This window comes from Eutrigla gurnardus, assembly GCF_963514095.1.
Source record: "Eutrigla gurnardus genome assembly, chromosome: 13".
Taxonomy (NCBI): domain Eukaryota; kingdom Metazoa; phylum Chordata; class Actinopteri; order Perciformes; family Triglidae; genus Eutrigla; species Eutrigla gurnardus.
The window spans coordinates 14,698,314-14,720,898 of record NC_139936.1 but is presented as its reverse complement, the minus strand read 5'-3'; the positions used below and the strand labels follow the sequence as shown (position 1 = coordinate 14,720,898).

The 22,585-nt window shown below is 38.5% G+C and overlaps 1 protein-coding gene across 1 annotated transcript; it reads right to left on the bottom strand.

Moving 5' to 3' along the window:
* Positions 1 to 210: 210 nt before the first annotated feature.
* On the bottom strand, positions 211 to 17,462 carry tars1 (threonyl-tRNA synthetase 1). The gene is made up of 19 exons (XM_084025626.1): positions 17,316 to 17,462; positions 16,415 to 16,492; positions 15,010 to 15,200; positions 14,526 to 14,649; positions 13,199 to 13,323; positions 12,377 to 12,494; positions 12,226 to 12,290; positions 11,615 to 11,693; positions 11,113 to 11,259; positions 10,517 to 10,615; positions 8,743 to 8,909; positions 6,491 to 6,653; positions 5,366 to 5,503; positions 3,123 to 3,200; positions 2,935 to 3,035; positions 2,694 to 2,798; positions 2,481 to 2,553; positions 885 to 999; positions 211 to 773 (listed from the first exon to the last, which is right to left on the bottom strand). Exons 1-19 carry the CDS (start codon positions 17,373 to 17,375, stop codon positions 625 to 627), a joined length of 2,175 nt encoding a protein of 724 aa, XP_083881752.1. The 5' UTR covers positions 17,376 to 17,462; the 3' UTR covers positions 211 to 624.
* Between the last annotated feature and the right edge of the window lie 5,123 nt (positions 17,463 to 22,585).

The window sequence follows — 22,585 nt, the reverse complement described above, 5'->3', positions numbered from 1 at the left end:
GGTACATGTTGTCTTTGTCAACTGAACATAATTGCTGTAATCATCTTGTTTTCAAATGTTCATATTAGCAATCTGTTTTTCTCCACATTTTGACAGATTTGACTGATAACACTCATTTGCTTCTGCTAAATTACAAGAAATAATTCTTAAAAAGTAAAGAAACAACATGAAATTTCCCCATGGAAAAAATTTAAAACATAACACAAGAGATTAAGAATCAATTGTTTAATTATCAAAATTGTATCTCATGTACAATTCCCTGAAGAATGAATAACTGATACAAGTTTATGACATAATAACAAACCATTCCCCATCTGTTTTAATCACCTCATCATCAGCTGTTAACAGTTTAACAGCATTGGTTTTCCTAGTTGTATTTGTGTATAAGCAGAAGGGCAATTATACTCCATTCCATGGAACAGAACTTAGAAACAACCAGATAACTGAAACTAGCGATACAGTAAAGAGGCAATGAAAACAAAAAGACACAATTATCAAAGCAAGGAGAGACCAGGCAGCGATGTGAAAGTGCTTTCATCCCTCACCGGAAAAGCTGATTTCAACCACACAGCCCTTTAAAGTTACAGGATTTGAGAGAAGATGAGCTGATAGCAGAAGCAGATCTCAGAAGTCCTCTTCGGCATTTCGACTCCTACAGGTCTTGAGGCGTTTCAGACGCTCAATGCACTCCTCCACAGTGTGCTCGCCATGGACTTTGTTGTCCCGAGTGCGTACGTTCACGGTGTTGCTCGTCTTCTCCTTCTCTCCCACCACTTTTACGAGCAGGGAAACATGCAAAGAGAACAAAAGTAAATATCAAGATGGCCAGCCAGCAAGAGAAAACAAAGATACAGAGAGGCAGAAGAGTACACGTTGCAACTGACCCAGGATGAAGTTGTACTGTGCCAACTGTGCATTTCTGATCTTTTTATTCAGAGTGCAGCCGGGATCAAGATCCACGTCAGTCATGAAGCCGTTGTTGTGGAATTCTTCCTTGACCTGCCACATTAACCAGAGAGACAAGCAAAAGTTAAGTACATGCATTTCTTTCATGACTTAAAAAAGACGTCTACAGACTCAATGTTATCTGAAAGTGGACTTGCACATGTTTTGGCAAGTCATGAAGATTATGAAGATGTTATTTCTGCAGCCATTATCATCACAGTGTTCGGACCTCCAGATTCTGGGATCCCAGGAACACAGACGTTTACTGAAAGCGTCTAGTGACACAATGCACACACACAAGGTTCATTCCCATCCAGAGCCTGCAAGGATTCCTTTAAAAAAATCTTTCAGGTCATTGTTCATGAAGAAACAAGCTGTAAGAGGTAAGTAGCCAACAAGTCAGTGTAGTAATAATAATGTATTTATAATCAACCTTTTCAAGCTTAAGAATCGAAGATTGTAATTTGAGTCACCAGTCTTGACTCATCAGGACTGTGCAGCTGTTTATTTTACAAAAAGGGCTTTTTGTGCAATTCAGGCATCACACATTTTAAAAAAGGTTAACTAAAGTTTATGACTACGGGGGTTTTGATTTTGTGGTTCTGGTCAGTCAGTTTTAATTACAATGCAATTCTCCTTAGGGAGAGGTGCAGCTTAACTTACCGTTACATCATTATCAAACTGGTAAGTTTAACATAAAAGCAAGCTCACTTCATTGGGTTTAATTACCGGTTCCTCTGGCTGTTGTGAGATCAGAGGTCTGCAGGATGTGCTGTGTGTTTATATTGCACATCAGGTTAATTAAGAAGTGTGTGGTACAGAAAACATGCAGTCATTTTCATGTTAGTAGGGTATTCTTCTTTCAACTCTCATCCCAAGACTGATTTTCATCCTCTCCGATCCTATCTTTTGACAACGGGATGTCAATAAGCTTGAGACCCGTCTCCAGTCTAAAAAAAAACATAATTGTTTTCCTGTAGGCGCTGGTGGCCTCTGTCTCTATATAAAGTGATAGCTGTTGTGGCTAAACTTAAAGCTTACCTACAACCTGATTTATGATTTTATGGGTACCATTCGACCTATTTTAGCAATGCAGCCCCATTCTGCATTCAGCAATCACTTTGGTGACTACAATGTTCTGAAGTAATTGAACCGATGGCCTGAATTAAAGTACTAAAAAGTAGTTTTAAAGATGCAGAACCATGAACATCAGAATAAGTACTTGAAATGGTTTTGATCAGCCACCTACAATTCAAAATCAAAACTTTAAGGCCATGTCAACAAGCAGAAAAATCACACAAAACCACATTAACACAGTGAAACAGTGAAATACCACGTTTGCAGCCTGTAGACATCGGTGATAAACGGAGATACTGTTGAATTAAAGTGTCTGATAACTTCAGGGTATCTAGCGTTTGTACTTCTGGATAGATTTTAAACTGTATTTAGAAGTTTCTGTACCTGTACTTTGGGTAGTGAACGTGAAGTTGAATCTAATCTAACCTTTGTGAGGATATGAACTGAAGTGTTTTTACCTTCTGAGCATACTCTTCACAGGTCGGTCCTACAGGAACAACCATCACTTGACGAGGAGAGAGCCACAGCGGCCTGAAACAAAACACAGAACATGACACATTGAGCTGGTTAGCAGAAAAGGGGGCAAGGTACCGAAGGGAAGTTATTTAAAAAAAAAATAATGATAATGGTATGGATGGATGGATGGATGGATGGATGGATGGTGTACAAACCATTTGCCTCCGTAGTTTTCAGTGAGAATAGCGATCATCCTCTCTACTGATCCCAGGATGGCTCTGTGGATGATCACCGGTCTCTTCTTGTCGTCACCATCGTGGCTACAACATCATTTGAAACGGGGAAGAAAAATAATTAGGAACTCATACAAAGAGAGAAATCCCAAAAGGTGATCATGTGTCGAATTAGGAAACTTGCGTCATTCAAACATTTGTATAAAAGCAGCGGAGGAGATACCTGACAAAGTTGAGATTAAAGCGGATCGGGAGCTGGAAATCAAGCTGAATTGTGGCACACTGATGGTACCGACCGATGGCATCCTTGATCTCAATGTCGATCTGCAAGGGAACGACACAAGCGATGAGCAGAAACCCCTACTGCTGTTTCACAGCTAAAGAACATCGTTACTGCAGCGCATGGCTCACCTTTGGTCCATAAAAAGCTCCATCACCGGGATTGAGAACCCATTTCTCCCCAAAGTCATTCAAGCTGTTCTCCAGTTGCTGTAAAAACAAACAATTACTGCTTTGTTACAATATCAAAGGCTGACCAACACGCAAGTAAACAGTGGTGTTAAGCAAAGCCGTATATTTAAACCTGACATTTTCTTCATCTGGAACTAATCACTGAACTGAGAAATGTTAACGTCTCAATAATATTTTATTGTTGCTTGAGGGAGTTAATGAGGTGAGGGAAACGCGCAGCAAGTTCTGTTCCAGCCTCTATGCCAAGTTGGCAAGTCTGCTTTTTTTGTGTATATAATTTTCCACCTTTGTGCATGCACACATTAATTATAAAAAAGTCGATGCTGAATAGAGGAAATGTTTTCCCCAGAGAAAAGTGCTCTGACAGGTCAACCAAACAGCCATACAAGTTACAAGCTATACTAATTATCTTCTTTTCTGCTCATACTCGCATTATCTTTAGTTTGAGAACCACGACTAACAGATGAACCATCGTTAACACATGCAGTTTAGTAAAGAAGCAGCACAATCCCGATACGAGTGTTCATTATTTAAATGGTTACTGTGGCCACTAGATTGATTATTAATATAATCTTTATCATCAGTAATGTTCTGCTGCCAAATCAAGGTAAAGTCATTAAAAGCCAGGAAAGAACAATGGCACCACTGATTGTTAACCAGAGAAATAAATAAAGAGGATTTCTTTAACATTTATAAAATACCAGTGAGTCCCTGTATCTGCATTACATCTTGCTCACATTTTAATTAAATTAAATTTTATTTAGAGTGTCATATCACAACAGAAGTTATCTCAGGACACTTTACACATTGAGCAGGACTAGAACACACTCATGATTTTCAGAGTTAATACATCGTCTAAGTTCCAACATCGACAGGATCAAGCGTTACAGCGACAGCAGCGAGAAAAAACTGCCTTAATAGGCTTTTAGGCAGAAATCTCGAGCAGACCAGGCACTTAGGTTCCATCTGCATTTTGTGTTGGTAGTAGTGTAGTAGTAGTATTTTTCCATACTTTGCGTTACATCTACAGCTTTAAAAAGGCCTCCTTAATTATTTTTTACAAGACAACTTACAGTTAGCAATGTTTTCTTTTTCTATTATTGAATCACTTCATATTACTATTTTATTTTAACTTTGTTGTCATCACATATTGAAATTGTGCTTGGTTTCATATTTTCCTACAGTTTGCTTTTTTATCTGTTCTGTATTTAAGAGTTTGTTCATTGGTATTCTGTTTTGTACGCGTTCTTATTTGTTTATGTGATCATTTCCTGGACTATTGACTTTTTATGATCGTATTCACATATTACTTCCTGACCTGAACTCATTCATTGTATTTTGCACTTGCATATCTATCCGTTTGTCTATGGGCTCAATGCTGTTTGATATGCTCTCCTTTTTGGATGTCAATTGGTTACATGGGTTTGACATTAGTTTTCACTGATTATTCTGTAAATATCTTATTCTGGACTTTTTGCTGAAGCTTGAAAAGTGCTATATATTTTTCTTAATAATGATTATAATAATGCATGCTGTGTCTACAGATCTTTTCATCCAATCAGATCTTGCTAGCAAAGGCTTGTCAGACTAATACACTGCACTTCATATATCTGTGCTACTGATAAAACAATACATTTCACTTGTGTCACATTCAACCAATAACTGCCATTTAGTGATTTAACAGATTCATCTGTTAGACTTGAAGTTGTCCCAAGAGAGACATTCACTGCGTTTCATCTTATGTAGAAAGCAACAAGCAATAAAGATTCATTATCACCCTCAGTTCAGCTCGCTCACTCTCATTGTAACTCTGCTCCAGATGGTGTTAAACACTACCTGCTCTCCCAGAGAGACTCCGCTGAACCCAGTATGTAAAATATACAGCTGGTCAACAGCGAGTCAATTCGACTTGACAGCAAAGGCAGAGAGTGACTGCACTGATGTCGATTCTCTGGAGATGAACAAGTATTTTCATACTTTATATGGTTTCAATTTAGCTTCAGAAACCGATAGCAGCTCAACAGAATAATAATAACATATGTATTTCTTTTATTAAAATATAAATATCATCTGGGTCTCCATATCAAACATCAATTTACCAGTCTGAAGTGGCTAGGTTCAACATTTCCATCTCAATAATAACTCGGATCGAGCTTGAAAGCAGCAAGAGGCCTTTTGATTACCTTTTCTGCTTGGTCCCAGACGTCCGCGTCTCCCAGGAACTTCTCTGGTCTTGTGGAAAGGTTGAGTTTGAAAGTGAAACCAAACACCTCATACACAGTCCGCAGGAAGTCCAGGCAGCCCTTGATCTCCTCCTCAATCTGGGATCAAAAACAAAATGTTAATCTGTATGTATTCAATGAACTGTACCAACAAGACACTGCTTTACTCAGAGCCTTCAACATGGGCTTCTTCAAACAGGAATTATTTCAGAATAATATTAACTTAAACATTGTTTAACTTGCTTTGAAGTGGGGTTTTTTCTTGGACGTACATCTTGGTTAGTTTCATTTACTGGACAACAGTGTGTCATATTGTATAGGCTTATTATAGGTTTTCAAAATTGCAACCACTAACTTGAACTGTAACGGGTTAGGTAATGCTATGAAATAACTAATTCTTCTGATGTGAAAAGGTGTCAGTTTAGGAAAGTTTCATTAATTGTAGTATTCAGCTCCCACAATTGTGTCAGCATGAAAGTGTGGAGGGTGAGGGTTGCCGAAGCAGTTCCGCTGCACCCCTATTGTATTGGTATAGCTCTAAAAAGCAAGTGGAAATATTTATCAAAAAAGGTAATGCCAGGTAAATGGACAGTGGTATGAATCTTAATGATTGAATGATGTCTTAAAAAGTACTGTGCCGATTTAGCATTATTCTATGATATTGCTGCACAATTGTGTTTTAAAAAGGTATCCAAATTGACTACTGACAGTTCGGGTAGAGATTCTGGTGGGTTTTGCTAGCAGAGGCTAATGCAGCTTTGAAATGCCAGGATCGAGATCCGTCTAACTTCACACCCCAATTATTTTCATGTTCACAGTCTTCAGCCGCAACCGATACTGCCATAATTAACGTCACTTGAGACAATGAATCTGACTTCAGGCAGCTCTCCATGGAAACCAAGATAACCTTTATACATTCTTCACATACACAGTAGTACTCCACACGATTGGTAAACAGATTTTACTGTGTAAAATTGGCAGAAATACCTTGCAAGTTAAATTTACTCACACTATCGGGCAACTTTTCATCAGACTTGCATGACTGTGTACTTGGCTGCATAATGTCAAAGCATCAGTGGGCCTCACCTGGTCCATGGTGCAGAAGATATGCGCATCATCCTGCTGGAAGCGGCGGACACGGGTCAGGCCTGTCAGGGCTCCTGACAGCTCGTTCCTGTGCAGGACGCCAAAGTCCGCCATGCGAATGGGCAACTCTCTCCAGGAGCGCGGTCGGTGATCAAACATCAGACTGCAACCACACAGACAGGCATGGGAGAAAACTACACAAAATACAGCAGTCTACTTTAACATTGAGTTATCACTATGTACTACCTAAAATTGGCTGTAGTGCTTCGATTTTGCCTTCTTTTCCCTTTTAAATGACATCCAGTATTTTGACAAAGTGCGTTCTATGGGGCTGCCAATGTGGACAGTACAAAGATTGGAAGAGTAAAAAGGAGATAAAAGATTTGAATACAAAGAGCTGCAGTCTGGCGCTTTACACTGCAATGCAGTATTCAGCAGTCAACTGAACTGGGTCATTCACCAACTGAAAACATGGCAAGAGCATCAGTCCATTATAAGAGGATATATAGGTGTTTATTTATTTTTACTCAAGAACATTTACATTAAGTATAAAAGTAAAAGTACTCACTATGAAGCCAAACTGGCTATTTAATTTTTACATTATAGATAATAATTAGATAATTAATCATATTGATGCAGTACTCGTAGGATGCATGTTAATGTTGTGGCTGGCTGCAATAAAGACAATTTTATTAATCAATAACCCGTTTTCATACTCTTGGGTGCTTTAATTAAGTGTTAAACGGCATTTTATTTCATAGTATGAAAATAAATGCAGTAAAAGAAGTAAAAGTAACAATACTTCACTCTGAAATATCATGGAGTAGAGAATAGCATCAAGATAGTTCTTAATTACATTAGTACTTGGTTACGTTCCATTACCGATAAATACCATGCTGTACAAAACAAAAAGGGTGCAACTAAATCGTCTGCTGGTGGGACCAACTGAGAAAGTTGGTAATACCAGTTCCAACAGTGGAAAAGTTAGTCTGGAGCCCTGCCTAAAGAACACTTCTTTGTTCTTCTACATAGGTCTTTTCGATTAATCGATTTTAAATCGTAATTGCAATTATGTAGTTAGGACAATGTTAAAAACGTGAAAATAGTCAAATCAATTTTTCAAAAAGTTAAAGTTATGCACTTTATTCGTTCATTTTAATGGACACACCTTAAGATACATGTGAAAGTGAGGTTTTTCTCTTAATCCTAAAGGGATTGAGTTTTGTTTGTTTGTTTACAAGAGGTCTACAAGAAGATAACATGGAGCAAAGCCAGATGGCAAACGTTCATTGATTGTTCGTTACATTAATCCCTTGAGGGATTTTTTGTTTAATAAGAGCAAGGTTTGCACTCAAATCCCAATGGGGAAATTATTTGCAAAATGTTCAATAACAGCATATTTTGAAGAAAAAAAAAAAGAATAAAAAAAAAAATTATAATTTTAATTTCTTCAAACTATTGTCATTTCACAAAATAATCTAATCGAAAATCGGATTTTGAGAGAAGAAAATCGGGATTTTATTTTTGGGCAAAATCAAACAGCCCTACTTCTACACTACAAAATGTGTTTGTAGCATTTCATGAGCGCAAACAACTTTACCTCCAACACAGTTGTTTTTCTGATTAGACAGGAAACAACCCCTTTCTCACCTCATGATATACAGTGTGTAATGCCACACTGTGTGAGCAGCACGTTATAGCTATCTTGGGTAACTGTTGTGGCTTACAGGGCTTTGCTTTTTTTTTTTTGCATAAGGTTTGCCTTTCGTAATGGTCATTTAATTTCATCTGAATGTCCAATAGGTTTATTTTGGACAAAAAAGTTAAGAAGTGTGTGCTGATTTATAGTTCTTCAATAATTTACGGAGCTGTGCTAGTCACTGCATTGTCAATAATACTGCCCTATAAATATTTCAGAGCCTTGTGTTATAAAATGGAGGGATTCTGTCCACAGAAACACTTTTCAAAGATGATTTTATTTTGAAACAGGAAGTGTTGAGTTGAAAAGCAATGTTTTTTTTTTCATATTTGTGACATATTCTAAAGATAAACATTGAAGCTGTTTGAATTATGCCAATACTCAGTGAAAATATAATTTACACTTTATTTTGCTGTGAACTCCAAAAGCAAGAGACTCCGCGACGCACACGCTGCTCAAGCAGGCATTGTTGACTGGCCGTAAAATAAAAAACATTTCATGTCCATTCTTTTCTAGTTTCTAGACTCTGAATGTGAGGAAAGAGAGGCCTTACCAGTGTCCCGGGCAGTTCATGGGTTTGAGGGCGAAGGTCTCCTTCTCCACCTCGAAGGAGAACATGTTCTCGCTGTAGTGCTGCCAGTGGCCGGAGGTCTGCCACAGCTTACTGTTGTAGATGTTGGGCGTCACCACCTCCTGGAAACCCCTCTTCCTGTACTCACTCTGCCGAAGACCAAACAAGGCTTTCTCACAAAGAGCATTTCACTAATAACACCTCAAGTAACATTCATAATGCTAACAACTACAAACCACTGCTGTAACAGTTTTATATCACCTGGGGAATGGACTCACTGATAAATAGTTCTTATCCTAAAAAAACATACATAAATCTGCAAGCAGCGTCTGAGATTTCAAAAGAAGCAAACTACCTCTGAGTGTTTAAACCGCTGCATATTCAAAGTTTGTTTACACATTATGAAGGGGATTTGGGGTAAACAGAAAGGAAAACGTAGTCCTGTTTATAGTGATTTAATGAACCTTGAGTTGGCCTGTTTCATCTGATATCAGTTTTCCTGTTCAAAACAGAAAGCTGATGGCGATAATTAAATAAAAAAGGGTAATTTATTTTAAATCCCAACAGTCATATACCTTACAAATAATTTGAAGCTCTGAAGTGTTTTATTGCTTGTACAGGCAGATGTTTTAATGAACACATCGTTACTCCTTAGTCAGAATTCTTTTTTATCACATCAAAGTGACTGCACTAACTGCAAAGAAAGTGAGTGTTTTAAATCAGATCGATTTTGTGGCTCTATATAACACTCTATAATATATAGAAGAGGTGAACAGACCCACATTCACTGAGGGATGCAAATATGTTTAATATGCACAATTGGCTTAATTTGCTTAGTTTTAGAAATATTTCAATTCAAGCAAGAAATTTGTGTGGCGCTGTGTTGCCAAAGCCTATCAGCTTTGAGATTCTCCCCCAGTCGACCCGACGTTGTTGAATCAGAAATGTGAAAAAATATAGTAGTCACTCAGAGCTCTACGAGAGTACCTCACAGAGACCGAACGAAACTATGAGTATAAATCCATTAACCATCTATGGAACAAACAACAACATTGCTGTTGTATTTACATCTAGATTATTTTGTAAGCATTAATGGAGCAACTACAATGTTAGCATAGCCTAGCACCAATCAATCCAGACTTTTTACAAATCATAATCCTTACGTAGTTATTTTGGCATCCCTTTTATCCGTTTAGCACAGTTAAATCACAGCAAAATTGTTTATTTCGAATTCATATGGCTATAATAAACCACACAACGTGTTCCTTGCTATGAACTCAGACTTCCACAACATGTACATAGCAGCAATAGATCAGCCACGATTTATGAAAGGTTGTTGGTGTCTACATTGAGGTAAGAGCACCCTTCCTCTTTGGCCACTTTACTGCAAGTGATGCGAATAAACACAAATCCCGTAGTCAAACTAGCGGGAGGAACGTGAGGCCAAAATTTGCTTTGGGTTTGGTGTGAACACACTATTAGGTTGGGAATTTAAAGACCATGAAACAAAGCTGCATCATCAACATACAATCAATCCTTTCATACTCCTCTGTATAAAACATGAAATTGCAACAATACATCTTGTGGAGATATAAAGCCGTTATTATTGAAAAGGCCAACTAAAGGTCCAAATCCTTTCTTCCCTGCTCCCCAAGTCTCTCTGCTAATTTAAATCAATACCGTCTTTTCTTAGGTCTTCAAGTTTAGAGTGAGATCTCATTAATTATCCACTGCCGGCCAGACAGATTTGACTTACTCTGATGAACTCAATCAGGGCGTTGTAGATGAAGGCCCCTTTAGGTAGGAAGAAGCAGCTCCCTGGACTCAGGTCATGGAAGAAGAACAGGTCCTGCTCCTGAATAAATAAAATGTTTATTAGTGTGCTGGAAAACTACCATGGGTTAATTTTGCCATCACTCCAAATGGGTCAAGGGTACATTTTTAAATAATTCCACTGTCAGTATTTATTTCTAGACTTTTTTTTTTTTTAAATGCATGACTAAGTAAGTGATACTTCTGATGTATTTGACATTCAGAATAATAAAAATAATGAATACACTTCTTGTTGTCAGATGTGTTCTTTTAACTATACAGCTGCAAATACCTATGGAGTACTATATTTTCACACTGTTCAGAAACAGCTTTGAACATCTCATCTGTTACTTGGTAACATCAGACACACATCAAATCCAATCCTGGCTCTTTCACTTTCGAAGTATTCTATCTGGGTTTCAGAACATAAAGCAGATAACCTTCCTTTGTAAGAGTAAAACCTTGAGGAGAACCTTTTAAAATTACTATGGAGACCAACTCTTTTTCTAACGCATATCTTCTTCACATTTCACTTCATACCCGGCCCAGTTTGCGGTGATCTCTGTTCTTGGCTTCCTCCTGAAACTTCTCCCACTCTTTGAGCATTTTGGGGTCAGGAAAGGAGATTCCATAGATCCTCTGGAGGGTTTCCATGTCCGCCTTTCCCTCCCAATATGTTGATGAATTCTAGCACAGCAAACACCACAAAAGGAATGTGTGAGCTTTCATCAGTGTTTTGGGTCCATTGAATCCCTTGAGAATAAAATGGAACAATGTTTCGCCGATACTGTCACTGCAGAATTATGAGCGCAGAGTGGAGGGGACACAGGTGTAGTGAAGAGAACATTACTGGTATCAGTCATAAACAGGCTCGCTAGTGAACAACACACAAACATGCTGATGGATACATTTTTTCTTTTCTTTTTTTTTTAGTCGAGCAAGATCAGAACTAATAGTTTAAATCAATAATAAATCCACATAAACACAAGCCCACATACAGGTTTTTGGGTCATAATACATAGCTGAAAACAAAACGGCTCACCTTGTGGATCTTAAGTGCCTTGATTTTCCCTGTATGTCTCACATGGGGGCCACGACACAAGTCAATTAAGGGACCACACCTGAAATCCACAATGTCCACAAGTGTTAAGCATTTTTAAAAAGGATGAAAGGATAAGTGCTTTGCTGAGGATAAGGGTAGCAACACTCAAATACGCACTATATTTCTGTTGTGATCCCATAAAAGCTTTTTATAAAGATAAAGGCTTTAAGAAATCAAGATTATTTTATTTGTACAGCTGGGCACTAATTTCTTTAGCAAACACAACCCAAATAGCAATATTACATTTGTTGGCTGCCATTTTCAGTCACAACTTTTGGTACGCTATTGTTTGTTTACAACAGCATGACGGGATTGAATCAACATAGAATACAGCACCCATGTTCATCATAATGAAGGAGGCATGTGGCACAGAGGAATAAGCTACGGCAGATTTTGGAAACATGGACAATAATTGCCAGCAGGATCATTTTATTTCGAGTTTGGGTGATTTACTGGGATTTGTTGACAGTACAAAAATATAGGTACTTCACAAATATGGCCAACGTATAAATATGTATTAAAATGTTTACATTCGCAGGGCATGGATTTACCTGTAAACAGTGGTGGTGGGAGTGGTAACCTTCTCATTCAGAATGCGACACTTAAACTTGTTGTACTGTGAAGGAGAAGTTGTGGTTTAAGAGTTGTGTTACATGTTTCTCATGTTGTTTATATTTTTGTTTTTATGCATTTGTGTTATACCTTGAACATTTCCAACAGAGTTTCCTTCTTTATCTCAAGCCTCTCAAATGGCTGCTTCTCCTTGATAATTTTCTTGCACAAGGTCTCCAGACATGGGAAGTCATTGCTCGATACGCCCCTGTCCAAAACATCAAAAGACAAACACAACAAGAGCATTACATCCAATGACAATGACGGTCTTAACTAGCCTTACATTAATATGCAAAGTGACCTCAATGGTAAATTTAAGCTAGCAGTGACTCCAGAGGGCATCGTGGACGCGACCAGACAATAAGCTATGTGGCCAAACCTTTTATTATAAAACTTTGACTTGCAGAAACTGATAACATCAGCTGAGCACGGGCAAATAGTTATGTCCTTGGCTTTAAGGCTTGCGCAATGTCAAAATGTCCTTGCAAAAAAAAACATCTTCAAGAATGCATTAGCATAAAATGACTTCATTAAGGAGGTTGTAGAATTAATTAGACAGCACTCCTCATGCTCTCCTGCAGCCTGAAGCAAGGAGAAATGCATCATTTTGGGGAAAGGGAAACGGTAGTTTACAAAGAGGAAGCTTTCTCAGTTGTGCCTCAGCAAACTCTCAAAGCTTCACAGAAGTGATCTCTAATTCTGTGGTCTGAACAGATTTGCTTTTAGGCGTTCTATCCTTTGAGCAGATACAGAAAATCAGGCTTGATAGCATTAATCAGATTACAATCACCTGTTCTGAGTTTTTTCACCAGCCTCAGTAATCAGAGTAACAGATGCCAAGTACATACCAAAATAACAGAGCTTATAAGAACGTATACGGACAAATCTGAACACATAGTCTGCGTGGCTCACTCATTGTTCTCCAGGAACATGTCATAGTAGAACCCATTCTCAATGGGGGGACCGTAGCAGAGGCAGCCTCCATACACCTTCTCCATGGCTTCTCCCAAGATATGGGCGCTGGAATGCCAGTAAACCTAATAAATAAATAAAAGAAAAAAGTGTCTGATTAGCAAAAATAGAATGTTGCATCCATTTTTGTTTAGATTGAAAAGAAAGATTGGTGACCTTCAGGTCTGTGTTGATATCACGATAATTATTTGTACAGACTTCAAGAAGATTTTAACAACAAAGTAATTTCATGTCTTTAGAATGTTCACAATACAAAACAAATGCTTGAAAAATATGTTACGGAGTCTGCTGATGAACGGTACAATGAGACTTTGGAATCTCTTAAGTAATTCATCTGACCCCTTGTTCAGGTAAAATATTCAGCACCTTGCAAAGACAATGAAGCTGAAATTGGGCTTTTAATTTAGGACCGACTCGCCGTTCTCTTACAGACCAGTAGCTGCCACTTTTATGACAGTACATGATTGCAGCAGTGTTTTACATTCACACGTCTTTTCTTTATGTCTTTGTGTCTCAGACACTCTGTAAATCACGGAGCTTTGAGGTTTATTATTGATTGTAAACTTCTCATTCATCACTTTAACCTTGCCTGCCCTTACTACATATTAATAAGGTTCAACGAACTTTGCAAGATGTTGGGTACTGGTAAGTAACCACCAGATTTGTAAAAAATCCCTTACACGATAGAAATTCAGGAAGGAAATTAAGATCCACATAACAAAATATAAACACACTCATAAGCAGAAGAGATCTACAATATAATACTGAACAAAAACAAAGGCTTTTAAAGAAGCTAAAGCCTATGGCTGCTAATTCAGCAGATACAACACAAAGACAAAACACGATGATAAAAAGGCACTTGGCAGAATGACATGCTTGGGGACAGCTATGCTACTTTGAGTGCACAAGTGTGAAGTAGGTTGATCTATATTTTGGCTTTCATAGAACCTTAAGCCTATCAAAAGTTTTTAATCAGAACTCAAAATAGATTAAATGCAGTAACATAAATGTGTATGATGGGGTTAGTTCGAAATATTTTAAGGTTGTCCTTCCACGGATTCTTTTGGACTTACAGTCGTGACAATAGCAGGCTTTAGTTCTTCTTCACTCACTCTGAAGAACTTCCACGCCGTCTAAATGTTTCTTGTGTGTTGCTGTGACACTATTGTGCTACTCTGTGCCAATGTGCAGATTTTTAAATTATTAGCAACATGTATCTTGCATCCCTCATAAGCACTGTTTCAGACCAGGGATGAGGTTGACTTACAGCTTGAGCCTCTTCATCATCAAACTTGAGCAACTGAAGGCTGCAGTCATCTTCCAATGGTCTGTCCAGGTCCCACACGGCACTGTTCACTTTAGCAATCACTGTGTTGTCAGCCAGGCCTTGACTGAATGGAAAACAGGATCATTTTCCACATCAAATGAATGTGCAGATATACAAAAACATCAGTGATATTTTGACATTATACTGGCAAGTTCAATTTCAACAGATACAGATTGGTGAAAAGAGATATAACATTGTTTCTGAATTATTTTCAGAAAGTATTGAGAAATTGGAGAAAGTAATTGCTCTGTATTTGATTTTTTTTTTATTATTTAACAAGATTTTAAAAATCCCACAACAGAATTAGCCTTGAAATCTAGGTTTGCCATAGTGTAGTCGTATGATAGATGAAGGATGACTGGTCTTACAAGGTATCCTAGGAGAGTATAAAGGGATGCTGCAGCAATCCCATCGTCACACTGACCTGATTCCACAGGCCACCTGGTAGGGTGTGGTCTTCCAGGACTCGGCATCCACCACCTTTCCATCAGGAAGAGTCACCTTGATGGGGCGGCTATTCTTCAGAGCCCTCTCTGCCATCAGAGCTTCATGCTCAGCTTTCAGCTTTGCGTACAGACTAAGACGCTCATCGATGTACTGGGGTGCTGGGGTCAACTAGACAGGATACAAAAAAGGTCTTATTGAACGTCTGTTCAATCTTGACACAAATTCTTTGGTTGTCATGTGTTTTATGTGTTTTAACTGCCATCTAATCATTCACATAGAAAGAGATTTTAAAACAATACACATCTTTCGTACATTCAGGCTGTTATTCAGCATTTAAATCCCATCCAATCCCCATTCAAGCTATACAAGATATTTAACTTTCTTTGAAGCTTAGTAAAAATGCCTTTCCTTTTATTTACAGTGGTGTGTATTTGATGGAATGTTCAGAGCTAGAATGGGAGAGCCAACGGTTAGACCGGAGAAAAATACTACTTAGTAGTAGTATTTTTCTCCGGTCTAACCGTACTACATTAACTTGATCTCATGCCGACAATTTTAACTCGCGTGTCAGGTCAAAATGTAGGGAAAATTTGTTTGCAGACAAATGGCCTTTTCTTATCCTACTTATGGAATAACCTACAGGAACAGGAAGCCTAGGGTGAGCTCAAAATAAAATGTCTCCTCACTGTATGTTAACAGGGGATAAGGGGTGGAACTTTTTTTCAAAATAAAAGCCCCAGAGGGCAGCTCAGGACAAGGATGCATTCAAAAAAAATAAGCCACACTAAATAACTATTCTAACGCAATGCTCAGAATAAGGCACGTTTTCCATTATAAGATCCCCCAACTCCTACTGTATGTTTAGAGGAAACTACCCAGTTTCTATTAAAAATATTCCCACCTTTTCTAATATTCCTTCAACCTCACCTCCTTCTTACATATCTAAGCCAACAATGCAGTGTAGTTTTTCAAAAACATCTTTAAATATTCCACTTCTTTTAAACATTATTGGTCAACTTTTCAATGACATTCATACTACACATTCCTACTTTTTCAAAACTATTTCTACTACTTCACAACTTGCGAAACCAGTCCAAAATGTCCTTTGTAACAAACATCCCATAGTTTATGGTTACATGATTTTCTATAACACCACCATCCGCTCCGTTCAGCACAATCATTTGTGATATCCACTGTGTGTAGTCGAGAGACAGAGATAGGGATCAAAACACTCAACAACAATGAACCCAATGGGTATCTGCTTTAAGATATGACAGCATGTAATGACAGATCTACCATGATTACAGGTCTTATTAAAAAATAAAAACATTATGTCTAACAATAGCATGTACATACTCCTGATGCTTAATTTAATAACTCACCTCAGCCCTGCTTCCAGAGTCCCCAGCAGCATTTTTTGTCTTCTTCTTTCCTCCATCTTTACTGCTTTCAGTTCCCCCCTGTCAAAAAATGTTGGACAATGTTAGTGAACTTTTATCAAAAGAGAAAGTGCATGAAAGTCGGGTTAAGTATGAAGCTGCTTCAGACAGAACTTCATTGATATTATGAACTACATGCCATTTACATAAAAGTAGGAAAGGTGCTTTTATATATGTGATATAACAATACTGCACATACACTTTAGGCCTTTCAACAACAACAAAAATTCTGTGGCAAATCAAGCATACACGTGATCCCATCACAAATTACAAGGCTTGGTGTGAACCACCTGACAACGTTCTCTGTCGCTTAACTGACACGAGGGCTATTATTAGAAATGTGTGAGAGTACAAACCAGTTTTTAAGAAAAGAGCTCTATACAAAACAAATGAGCTCAGTCCATTGTGTAGGTCCCGATTTGAAAAGAGAACATACATGAGTCATGCAAGTTCCTAAGTGTTGGCCTTACATGTGTGTAAACCTAACGAAAAGCAGGGAGACCTTTAACAGTCAAAAAGTTGAATCGGGTTCGGCGTGAAGCATCACCAGAGCTATAACGCTACGTGTGCTACGTGTCGCCAAACTGAAGTCGCCGTGTGGGCTCACTCAGTTGCAATGTGGCACCATTTACCGCTTGGACGAAAATGACACCAACCCATCTGTTATTGTGAGTGACATTTTTAGGCGACGTTAAAGCTAACATAACGTTAACGTTACTCATACAAGCTAGCTAACGTTAGCACCACATTGCCGGTGGCTAGACGTCAGCATGAAACTGACTAGGCTAGCTGCTAGCTGCTAGTGACTTACGTGTAGCCGATTACAAAACGTCAGTATCAGTACCTTTTTTTTCTCGTTCACTTGCATTTCGCTCATTTTCTCCACGACAGCCTGGTCAGCCATAGCAGGTGAAAAGGTGGCTGACTTTGAGTGATAACTTTCTCAAGCCCGGGCAGTGCTGTATGCGGTCAGAGTGCCGGGTAAGGGCTGATGACGTTCCCGGATATTGTAATTCTGATGCAATATTGCAGTAGGCGGTGCTTTGGGTGACGGGATAAATTACCTCCTAAACTTGTTTTAGAGGGTAGTTAATTAGAGCAGTATTCATTAGTATTAGGACATGAAAAATATGTCATGACAGCTGTGTAGGTTACTCAGAGTTAAAAACAAAACATGTTATCAACAAATGATGAAATAAGAGCAGATCACCACGAGCAGTGCTCAAGATATTTAGCAATAATGGGGCCATGAGTCCCCCAAAGCATCTCCAACTGCATCTTCCAAAAATAAAATGAAGCTACAGAGACATCTCTGTAATTATTTGATAATTAGTTTCGATTTTTAATTTTGATTTCCATGTTTTCCATGTTTTAACTGTTCATGTAAATTTTGTTTGAATGTCAAAATGTTGCAAGGCTTTCTCTGCACACATTATGATGGGAGAATATTACATATTTTTATTTCACCATCATCATCATCCTCTTCCTCAACGGCACAGAGAACAAATGTCCAGGAGACTTCTATTCAGTCAGCACAGTTACTGTCTTTAGTTGTTTGTTTGTTTTAAAGCACCCCTCACAGTACAGCAATTTTGAGATAGACCTAGTTTTACAAAATAAAAGCCCAGGAAGTAATTGAATCTGAACAAACTAAATAACCTTTTGGTTGTGGTCGCGAATAAAAAAAAATGTATCTTGAAATTTTCTGTGTCTAGTTTTGACTGGTAAGGATGAGAAAGAATATGATTTGGGAAATTGTCAAGAAAGCAGACTATACAAGATGATGTACAAATCTGAATTTTGAAGTTGGTCTGTTTCACAATTCATTCTTTTCTGTTTATATTCTTATAGATCTTTTCTTTTTTTATTCTGAAACTTAATTATGTATACTTGCGGTGCTGCTGTTTAAATGTCCAACATGTGAGTTACAGAGCAAAGAGTATGTTTTTTTTTTATATCTTTAATCAGATGAACCAGTTAACCTACACACACAATTCACACTCACAATGCATGCATAATCAAAATAAGAAAGGGCAGATTCGACATGCCGCTTTTTGGACCATGAAACAATCTGAGGGTTATTTTTGTACCATGTTTTCTTTCTGCCTTGCTTGAAGGAGCCAGACTTCAGACGATGTGCGCATTTCAATTATAGTCAAACAGTGGTTTTAAACTTCTGACTCTCTCCGAGGGAATAGGGAAGAAGCCGTAGCACACTGTGCTATCCTGCTGTTCCTGGCTTCTTGAGGGAAGAGGGAATTCTTGAATAATTAACCTTCAAATACTTGAAAAGTCAGGCGCCATGTTCTATTTTTTGGCTCTGCACTTGGCCCGTTTCAACTCAGACTCATAGCGTGTTTGATGTGTGAGGTTAAAACAGAGTGGAGTACATTGGAAATAGAACTGCGGCAATATTTTGAGAATTTATTTTTGAATGACATACATCACTTATAAAATCAATCACAGTATCTAATTTGTCAGCTTTTTTATTTAATGTCACATTCTTAAAGGAGTACGATTGGTTAAGGGTGTAAAACAAAGATATTTTGATAGGTTACTGATTTAAAGTATGGGTCTGTTTTTCCGTAAATTAAGCAGTTCATAAAAAGTGTGCATTTAGTCAGGAAGCCCTGATGAGAGGTTAAGAATGTACATATCATGTCTATTTCGCTAATTGCTTGAAGATATTTTGAATATTTTATATCACTATGAACCATTAGGTGTCAGTAGAGAAACCTTGCAAAGGACAAAACCTCCTTGACTGAATGCCAGTCTCAAACCCTGTTTTCCGCCTGCAGTTTGCACTCCCCCACAGTTCAGCGTCTGACACTGTCACCTCCCGCACTGAAGTTTTGATATAGCCAGCATTTGTCTACAGGCGTCTCTGGAGAGAGCAGCAGAGAGCTCCTGCCTCTTTCACTCTGCTCCACATTCAAAGGAAATTGCAGAGGCGAAGACATGATGGGATTTGTTCCAAAAGCATCATAAATATTTTATCCCTCCATGGTAAAATTATTTATTTTTTCTTCTCAATTCAGAGTGTATGAGATCATCCAGTTGTGTCCCCATGTAACACTTCTCTGAGACAATATTGGGGAATACCTCTTGATTAGGGAATGTATAAAGGTAATGGCTGAGGGTAGCCCAATTAAAACAGCCTCGCTAACACCGTCCACAAAGCAAAGCCTTGAATCTGTGATGAAACATGTAAAATGTGGAGCTGTTGAGGGATGAGTTGAGACTGGTTTTCTTAATAAGATTGAGACCATTCCTTTTTGAGCTTGGGGTTGATAGATAGATCTTAACAGCTCTGAAGGAAGCTCATCAACACCTCACAGCCGATCTTGATTTAATGACACAGGTCTTACAGGTCTGAATATGCCTGCGGTGTGATAAAAACCACACACTGGCCTTCAGCTTCCCTCCGTGCTGGAATAGGATGACACCAGGTCAGAGACAAGGGCAGGATCACTGCTCACCGCAACCGGGCAGACAACCATCTGCTGCAAAATCCTTTACGAGATGGTCCGCTCATCACCAGACTCCTCCTGAGAGCTATATATATTGTCATTACATTGCCAAAAGCATTTTAATTTCATAATTTACTCATAATTTATGCATTATCATAATGAAATCTGAGCCTTTATAGTTATGAAGTTTGAGGTCGCTCATTATGTCAAAGATTTTCAATAATGTATTTCCTTTGTCTGAATCAAATTGATAGTTTTGTCCCTTGAGGAACTTTTATAGTCAGCAATAATTTGACGAAAGCGCCACCAAGTGCTTCAGTCTTTGAATTAATAGCCTGACAATCACGTGTTCTTCTTCTTGAGTTTTCAGTTACTCGTGTTTTAGTCGACTGTAGCCCTAGAGCTCATAGATCAACGCAAATGGGAAGCAAAAAGTTGGGATTTTTCTCTTGACATTATCTACCTACATTTTTGCAGCAGCAGAAATATACTTGTTTAAAATCTGGTACAGAAAACGGTTTTGTTCTCTGTAGCTCATTTCCCCTACATGACAAACTGAACAGAGGTGATGTTTTTGTAAAATTTCCAAGATGGCAACAGCTCTTCAGAAATCTATGGGTGACGTCACTATGTCCACGTTTTATATTGTTTATGGTTGACAGTCCATTTCTGTGTTTTCATCTTAATGTATAATGTTAGGGACTCCATATATCAGAAATGATGGGTATTAATGTGACTAACCAACTGGTAACATGTTGTTGGAATTAACCATTAATTATTTATTTGCCATTTTCAATAGGTTGCTATACAACAACTACTTTAATTAAATACCCAAACAATGGTTTATTTTTCTCAACCAATAACAGAAATAAAATGGGTAAAGTCCGTGACTATCCCTTAGAATAATTCACTTCACTGAAGGCTCCTCATACTGAATATGAATACAAATTACATACTTGGAAATGACTCTTCTGATCTGCATCAACCCGTTGTTACCCACTCCTCTTCACAACACACGCACAAGCACGCAACACACGCACACAGGCCTGTTTCTGGGTCACTCGCCTTCCACTGCTGAGCTTCCTGCAGAGTGTTTGGTTCAGACAGAGGCGCCCCCTTTGAGTCAAAATTCAAATGCTGATGCACATGAAACAGCTGTCAAGTGAAGTACAATGAACAGCGGGGGGAAACGACGTTCTTAGCACTGAGCTTGACTTGTTTTTATTCAAGGTGAATCACTCACAGAGGATGTTTCCCTGTTTAACGGCAAAGTGGCATGAAGTTAGGAAGCATGCTGCTATATTAAAGCACAAGTATGAAGAATCAGGTCCGCTAGTCTGCATATGACCAAAAAACGTATAAATAAATCGCACGCCATAGCATTGAAATCACAGTAACATTTCTGTTCTCCTTCAAAGCATAAGCATGGGTCACATCCCAGGCAGACGGTAGGGGGTCCAGATTATGCTGCTTAGACTGCTATCTCTGCATTGCCACAAAAACGTCAAAAACACCAAGGGAAGGCTTTAGTGAGGCTGTTTGTTCCAAACCCTCTGTGCTGCCTGGGGAGAAAGTAACAGAAGCAGAAAAGGACAATTTTGAAGATAGACTTTTTTTTTTTCACCCTCCTGCTTGCATTTTAGTAAGATATGAAAACAAGTCGACGAGGAAGAGAATAACACTGTACATGGCATCACACCTGGAGGGAAATGTGTTGTCTCGATCACTTTTTTTTGTTGTGGTCTCTGTTGTTTTGTGTTTTATCGTGTCGACATCACGTACATTGTCTAATGTGCCGCGACACAAATGGCCCCTTTGGGAACATTAAAGTGTTGTAAAGACTAAAAGTTCTTCCCACAGCCAGATGTGACGGCGGATCAACGGGTCGTGGTTGGATTGAAGGGGAGAATTAGGTGGGATTCTGGTCCTTTAACATTCGGTTTAGTCTGCTGGCTCAGCAGCAGTAAGGAAATTGAAACTGACAGGATCTGCTACAACCCCTTCACAGTATATGTGAGCCAAGCTGGGCCTGGCTGTCATTAGAGGATTACACTTTATGTCCTGTGCTCCTGCCAAAAGAAAGCTGATGTACTAAAAAAGAACAACCCCACCCTGAAAAAAAAAAAAAACGCATTAAATGTTTGTTAATATGAGGATGCCTCACTTGGAAGAAGCCAAGAATCTCTATTGTGATATTATTTTATTTTGTTTTTTTTTGTTATGAATTATTTATTAGAGGACTTTGGGAATTGAAAATAAAACAAAAACGTGTGTACTCTTTAAAATCCGTTTTGACATTCATTAACCGATCGCCTCACTGCCAGACGCACTGCGTCGCATGCTGTTTGGAATTTAGCGCCTTATTATTATTATAAAAGAGCAGGCAGGATCAGGGACAACTAACTCTTAGTCTACTGAGTATTTTGTCAGCTTCGCTGTACAATACAGATGAAAATCGATCCCTTAACAAAAAGGTACCACATTGCACAATGGGGAAAGGAAATTAAACTGAACTTGGTTCATTCACTTAGGCGGCAGCAGGAGCACCCTTGAGATGAAACAGCTCATTAGAAGCATAAAAACAAGAAAGAAAAAAAAGTTAATCGACCTCGACTCCAACACAACTTTCTGTGAGTCGTTCCTA